This window comes from Macaca fascicularis, chromosome 13, assembly GCF_037993035.2.
Source record: "Macaca fascicularis isolate 582-1 chromosome 13, T2T-MFA8v1.1".
Lineage (NCBI taxonomy): Eukaryota > Metazoa > Chordata > Mammalia > Primates > Cercopithecidae > Macaca > Macaca fascicularis.
Window position 1 is genome coordinate 96,046,030 of NC_088387.1, and position 15,156 is coordinate 96,061,185.

Consider the following 15,156-nt stretch of genomic DNA (forward strand, 5'->3'; position numbering starts at 1 on the left):
TTAGCCGGCCATGGTGGCATGCACCTGTAGTCCCAGCTATTCGGGAGGCTGAAGCAGGAGAATCACTGGAACCCGGGAGGCGCAGGTTGCAGTGAGCCGAGATTGTGCCACTGCACTCCAGCCTGGGCGACAGAGTGAGACTCCATCTCCAAAAAAGAAAGGACTTTTCGCCGGGCGCGGTGGCTCAAGCCTGTAATCCCAGCACTTTGGGAGGCTGAGACGGGCGGATCACGAGGTCAGGAGATCGAGACCATCCTGGCTAACACGGTGAAACCCCATCTCTACTAAAAAATACAAAAAACTAGCCGGGCGAAGTGGCGGGCGCCTGTGGTCCCAGCTACTCGGGAGGCTGAGGCAGGAGAATGGCGTAAACCCGGGAGGCGGAGCTTGCAGTGAGCTGAGATCCGGCCACTGCACTCCAGCCTGGGCGACAGAGCCAGACTCAGTCTCAAAAAAAAAAAAAAAAAAAAAGAAAGGACTTTTCATTATCAAACGTTAAGTTTTTATGTGTGTTCATGCACACTGCATATATTATAAAGGTCAAATCTAAATCCTAAAGGAAGAAAATTAGGGTTCGTTCACCTTATTCATGTAGGAACTCTGTCACCCAAACATACAGGTAACCTCACAAAGTATAGCCAGATGCTTTAAGATTTTTTGGTTAGCCAAAAGCCATAACCAAACCTCTTCAGGTCTAAGGCTGCAAAGGAAATAGGGGAGGACAGTTCCTCCAGATGCTTGTTCTATGGAAATGCTGCCTTGGCCCAGCTCCCAAATGTTCTCCATAGCCACTTCTTGAGATGGGCGACATGAACAAAACAAGTACTTGAAGTGGGGAGTAGGAAGAGTGAGCTCCGAGGAGTAATAGCAGTAATTCAGGCATGAGGTCCAAGGCCTAAGCTAGTCTATAGTTGGATAAACAGAATGTGGGTTACCGAAAGGTGAACATGAAATGATTCTGACTTGGCAACATGCTGGATATAATGAGCAGTGAACTCATTACAAAAGATAAGAGTACCACAAAGCAAGACTCTGTCTCAAAATAAATAAACAAACAAACAGTATCTTCTCTAATTGCCCACAGAGGTAACAAAACCCATTCCTTGGACATTGTTCCACAGGCATTATCTCTAGACCACCCCTGTTTCGGTTGTCCTCTCTAGTATCTTCCTCATGTCTCAGTGTTCTACTGCTGTGTTTACAACTATCTTTTCACAATTCTGCAATCTGGGCAGGGCGCTGCAGAGACAGTGGTGCTTAAGTCCGTTGATGTCAAGGCTGGGGTCACTCCTGGGCTGCATTCCGCAGGAAGCTCGGCTGGGGCACCTCACTGCTTCCCCCACATCTCTCATGGCCTGTCCTCACTTAGTCATCTCACCAGAACTTCTTTGTAGTGTGGCTGCAGGCTTCCAAGAGTACAAAAGCAGAAGCTGCTGAGCTTCCTAAGTTTATTGTCAGGAATAAAAGAAGATAAATAATTTAAAAAATTAAAAAAGAGGCTACCGGGCCTCACAGGGCTAGGTAGGCCTGGAACTGGCAGGGTAACTTCTGCTGCATTCTGTTGATAAAAACAAGTCACAAGACCAGCCCAGATTCAAGGAGAAGGGAAACAGACTCTACTTCTAGCTGGGAGAGAAGACATACATGTCCAAGGAAGGGAAGAATGTTTGCCAGCCAGCTTTGGAGACATTAGTTTGCTCTTCAGAAAGGATTTCACCACCAGCATTAGACACTATATTACTAAGAAAGTAATCTGACACTGTGTAAGCTTTCGGACAGTCATGCTGTACTGTCAATTCATTCCCCCTTTTTTTTTTTTTTTTTTTTTAGAGACAGGGTCTCAATCTGTCACCCAGGCTGCAGTGCAGTGGCATGATCACAGCTCACTGTAACCTTAAGCTCCTGGGCTCAAGTGAGCCTCTCACTTCAGCCTCCTGAGTAACTAGGACTATGGGTATGTGCCACCATGCTTGGCTAATTTTTTAAAGTTATTTTTTGTAAGGCCAGGCGCTCTGGCTCACACCTGTAATCCCAGCATTTTGGGAGGCCGAGGCAGGTGGATCACAAGGTCAGGAGTTTAAGACCAGCCTGGCTAAGATGATGAAACCCCGTCTCTACTAAAAACTACAAAAAAATTAGCCAGGCGCAGTGGCAGGTGCCTGTAATCTCAGCTGCTTGGGAGGCTGAGGCAGGAGAATTGCTTGAACCTGGGCAGCAAAGCTTGCAGTGAGCTGAGATCACACCACTGCACTCCAGCCTGGGCGAAAAAGCGAGACTCTGTCTCAAAAAAAAAAAAAAAAGTTATTTGTTGTAGATATAAGGTCTCACTATGATGCCGAGGTTGGTCTTGAACTCCTGGCCTCAAGCAATCCTCCATCCTTGGCCTCCTGAAGTATTGGAATTATAATTGTTTAGCCACCGTGCCCACCCTCCACTCTTGATTAACTAAAATCATGGGATCTTTACCACAAATACTGCCAAGCCAGGTCTTGTCCTTCAAGTACCCACAGAGTTCTTTCCTTTTTTTTTTTTTTTTTTAATCTTAATGCAGTACTTTTATTGCATTATAATCTTATTTTGTACTCAGCTTTTCAGTGTTGAATGTGTCTTCCTCCTTGATTCTCATCTCTGTTAGGATTCTGCCTGTTCCAGGTTTGCACACATTTGACAGGTGTCCCTTTCACGTTTTTCATCCAGCCATCTGAATAAAAACATGAATAACTGGGAGGCGGAGGTTGCAGTGAGCCTGGACTGCACCACTACACTCCAGCCTGGGCAACAGAGCGAGACTGTCTTAAAAAAATAATAAAAATAAATAAATAAAAACATGAATAAGTTGGGATCGTGGCTAGAATGCTGAGACAATCTGCATTAGAGACTATTCTCCAGGTTGATGAAGCTAATAGTTACTAGTATTTGTGTCCTGTAGCTATAGTTATAGTGGTATGCCATTTTTTAGTAACACACTGTATAAAATGAGACAAGCATGCACATTTTGGCTTGTTCTTATAAAGGTGAAGTGGGGGAGTGTTTCATAAGCTTCCAGACTCCAGGGCAGATCCAAACAAAAGAGGAGTTTGACGCCCATGCTGGGTGTTGAATGAATTGCGATTCAAGGTGGTCTTTTCAGTGTTGTTCTGTTGTTTTATTGACCCAACTGCTGAGATGTAGTCTCCAGGTCAGGATAAGGTGACCTCATGATGGGTCACAACTAGAGGAAGGCAGAATGGGAAAAGGAACAAGGTCAACATCTTCCCCAACACAAAAGCCCCTAGGTGATCCGTCAATGTCTGGGTGAGTGACATCTACTGTCTGAGCAGTTGGGGGTGAGAGAGTGGGCTGAGCCCAGGTGTCACTCATTAGCTTTGCCATGGCCTCTAATCATCTCCCAGGCCTACCTGACACATTGTTAAATGTTTTTCCCCTGCAGGTGATTCCAGATCACTGTATCTTTGCCAGTAACACATCTGCTCTCCCAATCAGTGAAATTGCTGCTGTCAGCAAAAGACCTGAGAAGGTAAACTCGGAACAGAGAAAAACCCTGAGATGTTTTATTGCTTCAGATTCACTGATAAAGGCTTAGAGCTTGAGTACAGAAGAGGCAGGTCTGGATTACGAAGTGGATGCGGGTGGTTCCTAAACACTGGACACATAAATGCTAATACCATGACTAGTGTGAGATGCAGGAATAAGTAAAGTACAACAAAAAATATCCTTTTCAAGAATCCCAAATGGGCATTGTTTTTCAGGTTCAGGCTATAAAGCCTACCTGTATCCTACAATTAGGCATTGAGGGATAGGCCTTAAGAAAGGATGCTCCAAAATATCAGTTTGGCTACAGAGCAGAGTCAGTGACTGTTTAGAACAGGTTTGGTTCCAACTCCAGGGAATGGCAGGAATGGTGGGATGTGTCTGCCTGTGGGTTTGCTTACACCTTCTACCCCAGGACATGAAAGGCCTGGGTTATATAGAAGCACTTTCTGTGAGTATTTGGAATGATGCCCAGAAATTTATTTTTGCTCTCAACCAGAGTAATTAAGGGGAAGTGAAATCATTCAAAGAGAAGTAAAACAACTCACTTCTCTGGAGGATACCAGTTAGCCTCCGCTAACCAGAACCAGCCGAAGGTAGGCAGGAATTATAAAAGAAATTTAAGCAGCTGAAAGTGTTAATATAAATTCTATGTACTGAAAACACAAAAGCCTATTCCTACTCTTCTAGCTTGCTAATGCAAGGTAATCTAGTTTCCTGGCACACAGCAGATTAGAAGTGATGCAGGGACCTGACAGAGGCAGGCTCAGTGATGGCAGGATAAAGGTCATAGGGAGAAGTGGCAGCTGATAGTCTACAGATGGACAGTCTGATCGTGTCATATCACTCAAGACATCTGTGTGGCATCTAAAATCAGTACAGGCAATGCCGTTGCTGTTCATTTGATGCTAACCTCTCCCCACCATCAGAGCAGAACAAGCATCACACTTCGCAGCTCTGGCCTCCAAATATCCAGGATAACTTTTCTCACTTGCTTGCCTTATGTCATTCATTTAAAAGTAAGGCCAAAAAGGCAAAATAGGGTGACCAGCCATCTTGGTTTGCCTGGGACCAAGGGACACAGGACCTTCAGTGCCACAGTTGGGAAATCCCCAGCCATCCAGGATGCGTTGGTCATCTTTGGCACAACTTTCTGAGTGATGTAAATGTATTTTGCTTGGGGTAGTGATTATATGGATGTATATACAGTTGTCAAAACTCATTGATGTGAACACTTTTAAGATCTGTGCATTTTATTATATAGAAATTCTATGTCAATAAAGGCTAATTCTTTTGCTCAGGAGTACTGAGTCTGAATCAGGTCCTAAGTATTTCAGACGTAACTAAAAGAACACTGTCGGGGTTAGAAACAACTTTTGGACTGATAAGTTTACATAACATTTAATTGATCTGTGTATTACATAATGGCATTGGAGACAGACAGACCTGTAATGGAATCCCACCCCGTCATATGCTGACTGACTCTGAACTGCCAACTTCTTGATACCTTTTTTCCTCATCTAGATAATTAGGCTGACCAGTTCACAGGGTTGTAATGGATTAAATGTAAGGAATAAGTGGTAAATGTATTGAAAAACAGGTAGATAATGAGCAGCCAAAAATTATAGATATTACTTGTTGTACCTTATAGCTAAAGTGAGAGGGAGAAAGCAAAACTATAAATAAATGAATTAGACTTCTTTCACCACAGTTCTGTTGTGAAGACGGTGTAACTGTTAGCTCAATGAGGGGGTTCTCTGAAACTTTAGCACGCATCAGAATCACCAGGAGGGATTATTAAAACAAATCTGGGCCCCACCCATGGAGTTTCTGATTCAGGAGGGCTGGGCTACGCCTGAGAACGTGCACGCCTAATGCTCCCAGGTGACGACAGTGCTTGTTGGGCCCGGGTGCTACACGTGGAGAACTGCTGGTTTAATGAGTCTTAAATGCATCTGATTGTTGAGGAGTGTTAGTTAAATCTAGTATCCTGGTGGTGAGACCCATCTGTGTAAAATGCAAATACATCTCTGACAGCCCAACACATTAATTCTTCTGTCTGCCCCGCCCCCTCCCCAAAAAATGGATCCTCTTATCTAACCTATCAGTATCATTAATATAAGTGGAGCCTTCATCCGTTGTTCCCCAATAAATCTAGTTTGGCCTCGAGCTGTGGTTTTGGCACTGATTGTGGGAGGATCTGATGTCTGTAGTGAAAAACCTTAGAAGCAAATGGAAGAGGAGGATTCCAACATGCTCTCCCTAAACATACTAAACTTTTATCAAAGATCCATGGAACCAAACCACTCAGCTATGTCAAGCAATATTCCTATATCACAGCCACCTTTCTTTCTAGTGTTTTCCTAACAGAAGGAATGCTCTAGATTCCTCAGCCACATTCTCCAATCTGTTGGCTTTTGGTTCCCCTTGCCAGGTGATCGGCATGCACTACTTCTCTCCTGTGGACAAGATGCAGCTGCTGGAGATTATCACGACTGAGAAAACTTCCAGAGACACCAGTGCTTCAGCTGTAGCAGTCGGTCTCAAGCAGGGGAAGGTCATCATTGTGGTTAAGGTAAGGGGCTGTGTAACAGAGCTGTAGAGTTTGAAAAGTTCTAATAAGACTCCTTTTACCTCCAGGCTTGTTTATAAATATTCTGGGGCAAATGACCAGATTTTGATATGATTTTCCCCTGGGTTGTCTCCAGGATGGACGGTGGCATTGACTGTCCCACTGAGTCAAGGTGGGAGTGGGGAGTATCTAGGGCGTGGCAGGGTTCTCCCAGCCATCCCAGACCTTGAAGGTGGCCATGAAACTATCTGCTGTACTATTTGATTCAAGCCAGGCTACCCCTAGTATGGCTTCCCCTGCAATTTCATTTTTAAGGATTCTGATTGAGATTTTAAGTCACCTTAAGTTTTACAGTGACTTTCAAATGACTTTGAAGTGACCCTGGGAAAGTTAAGAGTGTTTCAGTTCCAGCAACAGGGCCAGTGAGCTCATGTTCTCTCCCTTGGCAGGATGGACCTGGCTTCTATACTACCAGGTGCCTTGCGCCCATGATGTCTGAAGTCATCCGAATCCTCCAGGTTGGTATTGATCTCCAGAGTGTTTGAGGCATCTTCCACTCCTTCAGTCACTCCAAAACTCACAATGTCAAGATAAGGACCAAGCTGCCTTCTAATATACCAACTCCTGCTCTTGTCTAGGAAGGTCCCTGGTGCCCTCTCTCTGCACAGAAGTCGGAAGTTGGGCTCATACTGCATTGAAAGGGGCAGAGCTTTCCCTCCGCCCCGCAGCCCCCTCACTGTTCCAGCAAGCTAAAGACCCCCCACAGCATGTCTTCTATGCTGTTTCTGCACCTCTCTGAGGAAGGGACCATCCAGAACAGGGCCTGCTTGGTTCAACTGGTGCTGCATCTGTTTCTGCAGCACACACAACCCGCTAGTAGCCATCGAGGTCATTCTGGCAGGAGAGGAGAGGGATCCTCCTCTCTGGGCACTTAACCAGACTCAGGGATCACAGGGCTCTGAGTGCTGCTTTTTGATGATGTTTCTTCTGTTGGTCATGACACATTCAGCCGTCTGTCATGGAATCTCATTGTTGAGATTCAGAAATGCAAACAAGAAGAAAATGAAGAATTTAGTAATCTCTAAACGTCCTTAAACTGCTGTAGATTAGAGAAGGCTCAGACTTTCCACTTGTGGCCCCAAACTTCTTTGTGCTTCCCTGAATGAATAGCACCAGTCCTGGGCCTGGTCAGGTGACACTCAGAAGTGGGTTTTACACAAGGCAGTGTTTGGAGCCAGTACAGGGAGCCCTTTGGGGGGATTTGGGCTGCCCTTCCCCAGAGGTCCCTGCTTCGCTTCCTGTTCAGGAAGGAGTTGACCCGAAGAAGCTGGATTCCCTGACCACAAGTTTTGGCTTTCCTGTGGGTGCCGCCACACTGGTGGATGAAGTTGGCGTGGATGTAGCAAAACATGTGGCGGAAGATCTGGGCAAAGTCTTTGGGGAGCGGTTTGGAGGCGGAAACCCAGAACTGCTGACACAGATGGTGTCCAAGGGCTTCCTAGGTGAGTAGCCTCAAGGAAACATAACTAGCACCACTAGTTACAAAGTTCTGAGCAGTTCCTGAGACCAAAGAGTTACAGAAGCCCTCCTGGAAGAAAGTTTTCTAAACACAGAGCCCTTGTCATTGGAGATTTCAAAAATGATTTCATGAGTCAGGTGCGGTAGCAACCACTTATGGTCTTAGCTGCTTAGGAGGCTGAGGTGGGAGGATCGCTTGAGCCCAGGAGTTTGAGGCCAGCCTGGGCAACATGGTGAGGCCCCTTCCTTTATATATTAAAAAAAAGAAAACAGTCATGTGAACCTTCTAAGGGCTAGGACTATAGATTATGGACAAAAGGCAGAGTTCTACCCTTCTGGGGCTCTAGCATCACCTGGTCCAAGTTATGCCAGATGGACAAGCATTTTTATCCCCCAGAGACGAAATCTGCGCTAGTGCAGAAGCAAGCTCTGCATCCGGGCTTTACCATGTTGTCTGGCCAGCTGCGGGGAGAAAGTATAAGCTCACAATACACAGTATACAGTTGAGGCCCACAGGGGACTTTCTCGGCAAAATAGCAAAATCAGCATTATAACCTGGGTGTCCTAGGGCCTGGTGTTGCATATCGGGATGTTAAAACTCACCCAGGTGGCCTTTCTCATCCAGGTACACAGATGCCCAAGATCCAGGTCACAAGATGATCTTTCCCTCTGCCCACTCTTCTGACAACGACTAATTTGCTAGGGTTAGCTAGACATACAAATTCAGGAATTCAGAAGAGGCCAGAGCTTTATAATAGACCAACAGAGACAAGAATTCTCAGGCCAGGGTTGTTTTTTTGTTTTTGTTTTTGCTTTTTGAGACAGTCTCACTCTGTGGCCCAGGCTGGAGTGCAGCGGCATGATCTCGTCTCACTGCAACCTCCACCTCCCAGGTTCAAGCGATTCTCCTGCCTCAGCCTTCTGAGTAGCTGGGATTACAGGCGCCCACCACCACACCTGGCTAATTTTTGTATTTTTAGTAGAAATGGGGTTTCACCATGTTGGCCAGGCTGGTCTCAAACTCCTAACCTCAAATGGTCCACCCACCTCGGCCTCCCAAAGTGCTGGGATTACAGGTGTAAGCCACCATGCCTGGCCAGGCCAGCGTTCTGAGAAGGAATAGTAACACTCCCTTTTCTTGCCTCTTTTAGGTCGCAAGTCTGGGAAGGGCTTTTACATCTATCAGGAGGGTGTGAAGAGGAAGGATTTGAATTCTGACATGGATAGTATTTTAGCGAGTCTGAAGCTGCCTCCTAAGTCTGAAGTGTAAGTCCATTTGAGTGGCTAATGCCTGGAAATAGACTTTCTCTGACAGCCCAGTTTCCCAGCCCCTCTTTCATTTTCTTTCTTTCTTTTTTTTTTTTTTAAATACTTTAAGTTCTGGGATACATATGCAGGCTTGTTACTTAGGTATACATGTGCCATGGTGCTCTCTTCCATTTTCTTTGTGACCACCATACCTGAACAGGAGGACCACTCCTGATGCTGGCATGGTAGCTTTCCAAGTGGAAGGCCCTCACACGTGCTGCCTTGGTCTCTGCCTGGCATCGAGGTGAGAACCAGGCCACGTCTGGTGAAGGCCCTCCCTGCTCCAGCCTTCTCTGGCAAGGTCCCAGAGAGCTGCTGAAGGACAGATTCTCCTTGGCCCCTTCACCCTCCCAGATCTTTATTGGCATTTGTGAGCAGCTGACTGTTGCTGATGCCAAAGAGATACTGATTATCTTGGCACCAGGCCCTGTTCTAGGTGCTCAGTTTCATGTCAGTTAGGGCAAGTTACTCTCCACTTTTTCCATGGGAAAGTTTGGCCCACCCAGGCAGCATCTTCTCCGAGGGTCAGCACCAACCGGCCCACAGAGCTCCCCATACACCCATCCCGACTTCCATTCTGCAGCTGTGGGTCTGGCTTTCCTCCCCTTTTTCTCTTCTTCTACCTCAACATCTCTGTTGGCAGCTCCTCAGATGAAGACATCCAGTTCCGCCTGGTGACAAGATTTGTGAATGAGGCAGTCATGTGCCTGCAAGAGGGGATCTTGGCCACACCTGCGGAGGGAGACATCGGAGCCGTCTTTGGGCTTGGCTTCCCACCTTGTCTTGGAGGTTGGTCTCGCAGATTGAGAAAGCAGCTCACTTTAGCCTGGAGCCCGTGTTGCATCTCCTTCAACGAACTCCTCTTTCTCTATTCAGGGCCTTTCCGCTTTGTGGATCTGTATGGCGCCCAGACGATAGTGGACCGGCTCAAGAAGTATGAAGCTGCCTATGGAAAACAGTTCACCCCATGCCAGCTGCTAGCTGACCATGCTAACAGCCCCAACAAGAAGTTCTACCAGTGAGCAGGCCTCACGCCTTGCTCAGTCAGTGCACCAACTCCAGCTGCTGGCAGTGCGGGTTCTCCAACAGAGTGGTCTAGATTTATCAGAGTAACGAGAAGGAAGACAAACTCTGGCACTGGGGTTGCTCCCTGATCAAAGTGCCTTCAGCCAAGACCATCTCTCCCTCCTGGTGAAGTGTGACTGTGAATTAGTTTGCACTTCCTGTTGCAAGCTAGAGCCCACTGTGCTCATTGTATAAGCCCTGAGGCCTAGAGCGGCAGCCAGGAGCCATCTGGAGCCACCTCTCTGCCTGTTCCTCCCAAGAGGCCAGGGTGGCCAGGGGTGGTGAGTGGTGAGGGTAATTCTGCACCCAGCCAAACACATAACAATAAAAACCAAACTGTCAGTGGCTTTGCCTTTCTGGTTTAAACACCTCCTTCATAAAGCAATCTGGAAGAAAGCCCTGTGCTTTGGAAGTAAGAATGTGTGCGCAGAATTCTAGGCAGCACCTTAGGGAGGGACTGGGATGAGCGAAAGGGGGACCTGGTGGGCTCAACCACACACACCTGTGTAGATGCCTTGCCTGGGCTTCTGCTCACCACGGTGTACCAGGATATAAAGCACTTTCCCCAGCCTGGGTTTCCTCATTGTCTGATCTTACCCATTTTCTGGGTGTGCCTCATTCATAGGTGCTTCTTGGGATGGCTGTGGGAATGCTGGTGCTAAGCACAGGCGCTGACATTTCCCTTGATGTTCAGTGATCCTGGCCAGCCCCAGAAATGCCTGCGCGGCAATCGGGCAGTATGGGAGCGGCATGAGGAGCGCTGACCCCCACAGCACCTGCACTCCCCCATAGCTTCAGCCCCTCCCCACCCCGCCCCCTGGGGTGGAAAGTTCCTACACTCATGTTCCGGCAGAAGCAGTGCCCAGTCTGGGTAAACAGCGCTGGGGCTGACTGGGTCTGGCAGAAAGATCCACGCTGTGTGTGTGTGGAATTGTAATTCCAGTCCCATCACATTCTGCATTCTAAACTGTCAGATATTACCAGTTACCCTGCCTCTGCTCTGTTACTTCAAATATGTCCCTGGTCCCAGCTCTATAGCTGGGACTGGCAGGCAGAGAGATCAGCTCTGGCTCTGCTTAGTCACTAGGAAGCCAGACCCTAAAACCAAGTCACCTCTGACTTGGGGTTTTCAGATGACCAGAGTACGGAGCTGATCCCTTGCACCAAAGCCATTAATAGGCTTCCAAATTTGGTCTGAGAGCCTGAGGCTGGCATTCTGCCAATGCAGGAAGCTAAGCTTGGGCCCTGGCTGGTGGCATTCAGCTTTGAGCCTGGGTCTTTCCCTTCAGTAACACCAGGTAGTTGTGAATTATGTTGAAACTAGTGGGAGCTGGAGGGGTTCTTGTAGGGTAGGGAGGGGCTGGCAACGGCCTTGCAGAAGGGAATGAAGGCTGCCACCAGCCACCTCCGCAGACATGGGAATGGCCACACGCACACATCATTCCTCCATCAGTCCTCTCCTGCCTGAAGGCATATACACTGCCCATGGGTCCCCATGGCCTTGTTTTCAAAAGAAGAAAGCAGCTGGCACCCAGAATGCCACTTGTACTAGTCTTCAGCAGTCTAGCATTTATTTCACTAGTCCTTGAGGATTCTTTAAATGATCTGCAAGAAAACCAAATGTCCCCACATCACAGGTTTTGTGCTCTACTCTCTGACCACTTCTCTGAGCTGAGGCAGCCTGCTTGGAGTATGGGCACCAGCATGGCTTAGCTACTCTTAAGATAAAAAGTAGAGGAAATAAATAGGTAGACTAGGTAAGGCAGAAGAGAAGGCTGGCACCTTGGACCCTGACACTAGTGGGCACCCTATGGTTCTGGGTGAATGGAGGGCACAGGGGTAGGGTGGGGTGTGTGGTTGGACACAATGACCAGAGCTCTGGGTACCAAGCAGATCCCCATGTTTGAGATTCAAGGGCACAAAGGCCTGCTCTGAAGCACGTGAACAAGTGCAGGACTGAGCTCCAGGACCACGCTCTCCCAAGTGTACCCTCCTGTGCCAGTGACAGGGAAAAACACCAAAAATCATATTGTCAGAGCCAAATGATGGGAGCAAGAGATTGGCAGAATTGGGGGTGGTTGACTACCACTTGTTTCTAGAATCAAGGAGAAGCTGACCTAAATCGACCTGCTCTTCCACGGAGACAGTATTCTGAGACTGAACCCACCTGACGGATGGATAACTAGTTGCAGAAAAGTCAGAGGGGAAGCCAGGGTGCTAGAGCCATCTGGGCAGTGTCTGGCTTCCTAACTAGATAAGTGGGTCGGGTCAATAGCAGAGCTGTGCTCTTCCAAAGCCGTCACCCATGAACCAGGACCCACAGGTGGAGCTTCTGAGGTGCCATGGCTTCAGCTTGTACACAACTCACCTGTGTGCAGGGCCAGGCCCCCCAACCGCAGTGGAGCAGAGGGGGAAAGGAAAGGCATCCCAGAGACACAGACATCTACACCCTCACTCTGGGGCAGCTTTAGGCCAAAAGCCCACAGAGCACAAAGGAGAGTGGGCACTTGGGAAATTTGTGCTTAAATTACCGGCCATCTTGTCTCTAAACAGAGCCTACAGGCTTGAGCAGTGGAAGTCATTTGTGAAGGTCTATAGCAGGGCATGAGGAGGTGTTAGGTCACCCTGAAGGCCAGCTTTTGACCCCATTGTGGGAATCACAGCAAATGCCTTACTGGGCTCAGGTACACAGTGGTGCCCCCAGCCCCTTTCCCATGTATTCTGCACACTCAAAGGCAAGCTGTCCCGTGCAGGGGTCTGAGCCCAGAGGATCACATTTCCACGTGCATCTCCCCTGGATCCACCCAGTGGCTGCCGAGCAGTCTGTCTCGACATTGATCCTCCCTGCAGGCAGCACCTGCTCCTCCCAAGTGCTGTCCCTGGGGCCCCCATGCCAGCATTCCAGCTGTGCAGCTCCAGCTGGGCAGTTCAGATCTTGGGCCTCCAGCCTTTGATGAACTGCATGATCTTCTTGACCTGCAGCTTGGTGAGGTGGAAGTCATCTGCCAGGATGTCCTCACTGAGCTGCACGAAGATGCTACCATCGATGCGTTCTCGGGCAAAGAAGCTCACGACATCCTCTGAGAGCCCGATGAAACGCAGACTGCGAGAGACCTCCTCCAGGGAGAGCGCAGACAGGTCAGCAGGGGGCTGCCAGGAGGAGGCATCCCGGACTCCAAAGCCTGTGGCTCCATCCCGGGGACTGGAAGGAGGCCCTTCCAGGCGCCCTTGGGTTAGAAAAAGTCGTCCTCCTCCTGCCTCAGGTCCCTGCAGAGCAGCTGGTGACAGTGGGGTGGGGACCTGGCGCAGCACCAAACCTTCAGGCTCAAAGGCCTTGGGGGGGCCAAGTGGGGAAAGGCGGGGTCCAGGCCCAGGTGTCCCCACGGCTCTGGGCTCCTGAGAACGCAGCAGCTCAGGCTCTGGAGAACTGCCCTGCCCCAGCTCAAAGGGATCGAAGGGCTCCAGGGCTGGGTCCTGCCATTCAGAAGAGGAGGAGGAGGAGGGGGCGCAGGAGGCGGGGGGAGCAGCTGAATAGGCCTGGCCTGGCGAGGCCGGGCCTGGGGAATATGCAGGGCCAGAGGTAGCCACAGGACCCAAGGTGGTTGTGGGGCCAGAAGAGGAGGCCGCTGAAGGGCCTGAGGGGTAGGCAGGCCCGGAAAAAGGGTTGAGAGCTCCGAATGGAGCAAAGCGCTTCTGGGGGTGTGAGGGCTTGAATAGAGGAGGGCAGCTGTGGTAGGTCTTAACAGGGGTGTCAGCCCCCAGAAGGGAGGCGGCTCGACCGCTCAGAGGCTCTGTGAGGGCCCGGGAGGCCTGGCTGGGCTGTGTGGTTGAGGGTAGGGGTCCGGGGGCTGGGCGGCTAGAGGATTCGCCCACCTTGCAGTCTCCCCAGGTGCATGGGTAGCAATAGAGAGAGTACGTGTCCGGTGATGGGGAGCCACTGCCACTGCGGGAACCCACCCTGTGGACACAGACACACACACATAGGACAGGTGAGGCTGAGCGGGAGGGAACATGACAGGGTCACACATGCAATGCAGCCAAGCACCACCGTGACCTCAGCAACACAGGCCTGCACCCCAGCCCCAGTCCAAGACCCCCCGGAATGGCCCTGTTCTTCCTTCCAGCATCCCCCAGCCCAGGTCAGAAAACATAGGGGAAAAACCAAATGAAACTGAACTTAATAAAAATTTCTTCTTTTTTTTTTTCTTTTAAGATGGAGTCTCGCTTTGTCGCCCAGGCTGGAGTGCGGTGGTGCAGTCTTGGCTCACTGCAACCTCCGCCTCCCAGGTTCAATCGATTCTCCTGCTTCAGCCTCCTGAGTAGCTGGGATTATAGGCACGTGCCATGATGCCCGGCTAATTTTTGTATTTTAGAAGACATGGAGTTTCACCATGTTAGCCAGGCTGGTCTTGAACTCCTGACCTCAAGTGATTCAACCCAACTCAGCCTCCCAAAGTGCTGAGATTACAGGCATGAGCCACCGTGCCCAGCCTAAACCTAATAAATATTTCAAAACAGCAAGGAGCTCTCTTCCCTCTATCCTGCAGCCAAGTCCCCACCTTGAGGGGACCAGGGCAATGTTCCCATCTGTTCCTCAACATTTAAGAGAGAAAGAAGCTGGAGTGGGCAGAACAGGCCACTGGGCCCCAGGTCCCAAGACACCCAGACACCCGTGCCCCTCCCTCAGCCACTGCACATGGACCTGCACCCTCGGAACTTCCCAGGCCTGAACAGTTTCTCTTCCTCAGCACCATAGTCCCCCCTCCTCACCCTTCCCTGCCTCGATCTACCTTAGAACTGAGGACCAAGGGAAGGCAGGGACTCACCCATCCTGGAGGCCAGAGGAGTAGTAGGAGAGGCTGGAGCTGGGGGAATGTACCGGCTGCAGCTTGGGGAAGCGAGGGGGAACCGGGGGGCTGCCGGAGAGCCGGCCGCTGCCATTGCCACCCCGGGGAGGCACTGGAGGGGCGTTGAGCAGGCGGCACTCCTCCTTCACCTACAAGCAGAGGGCGGTGACTCCACCTCGACTCCAAACAGCTGGCACTCCTTATCTTCCCCTTCCCAGGCGGTGACTCCACCTCGACTCCAAACAGCTGGCACTCCTTATCTTCCCCTTCCCAGGCGGTGACTCCACCTCGACTCCAAACAGCTGGCACTCCTTA

General features: G+C 49.7%; 2 protein-coding genes across 7 annotated transcripts in view; one reads left to right on the plus strand and one right to left on the minus strand.

Moving 5' to 3' along the window:
• HADHA (hydroxyacyl-CoA dehydrogenase trifunctional multienzyme complex subunit alpha) overlaps positions 1–10,339 on the plus strand; it is a 57,911-nt gene extending 47,572 nt beyond the window's left edge. The window contains exons 14-20 of the mRNA XM_005576349.4: positions 3,431–3,517; positions 5,966–6,106; positions 6,553–6,621; positions 7,410–7,605; positions 8,773–8,887; positions 9,573–9,718; positions 9,806–10,339. Coding sequence (XP_005576406.1) covers positions 3,431–3,517; positions 5,966–6,106; positions 6,553–6,621; positions 7,410–7,605; positions 8,773–8,887; positions 9,573–9,718; positions 9,806–9,951 — 900 coding nt within the window. The 3' untranslated portion in view covers positions 9,952–10,339. The remainder of the gene's footprint in view (positions 1–3,430; positions 3,518–5,965; positions 6,107–6,552; positions 6,622–7,409; positions 7,606–8,772; positions 8,888–9,572; positions 9,719–9,805) is intronic.
• The window catches only part of GAREM2 (GRB2 associated regulator of MAPK1 subtype 2), a 75,323-nt gene that overhangs the window by 47,228 nt on the left and 12,939 nt on the right, over positions 1–15,156 (minus strand). For 2 of the 6 annotated variants that reach the window (XM_045369641.3, XM_045369640.3), the window contains 2 exons: positions 14,821–14,990; positions 11,532–13,952 (listed from right to left, as the gene is read on the minus strand). In XM_045369641.3, coding sequence (XP_045225576.1) covers positions 12,923–13,952; positions 14,821–14,990 — 1,200 coding nt within the window. In that variant the 3' untranslated portion in view covers positions 11,532–12,922. Of the gene's footprint in view, positions 1–2,993; positions 3,212–11,531; positions 13,953–14,820; positions 14,991–15,156 lie in introns of those variants that run through there. The other 4 variants (XR_012422589.1, XM_074012177.1, XM_074012176.1 and 1 more) reach the window with 3 other exon arrangements.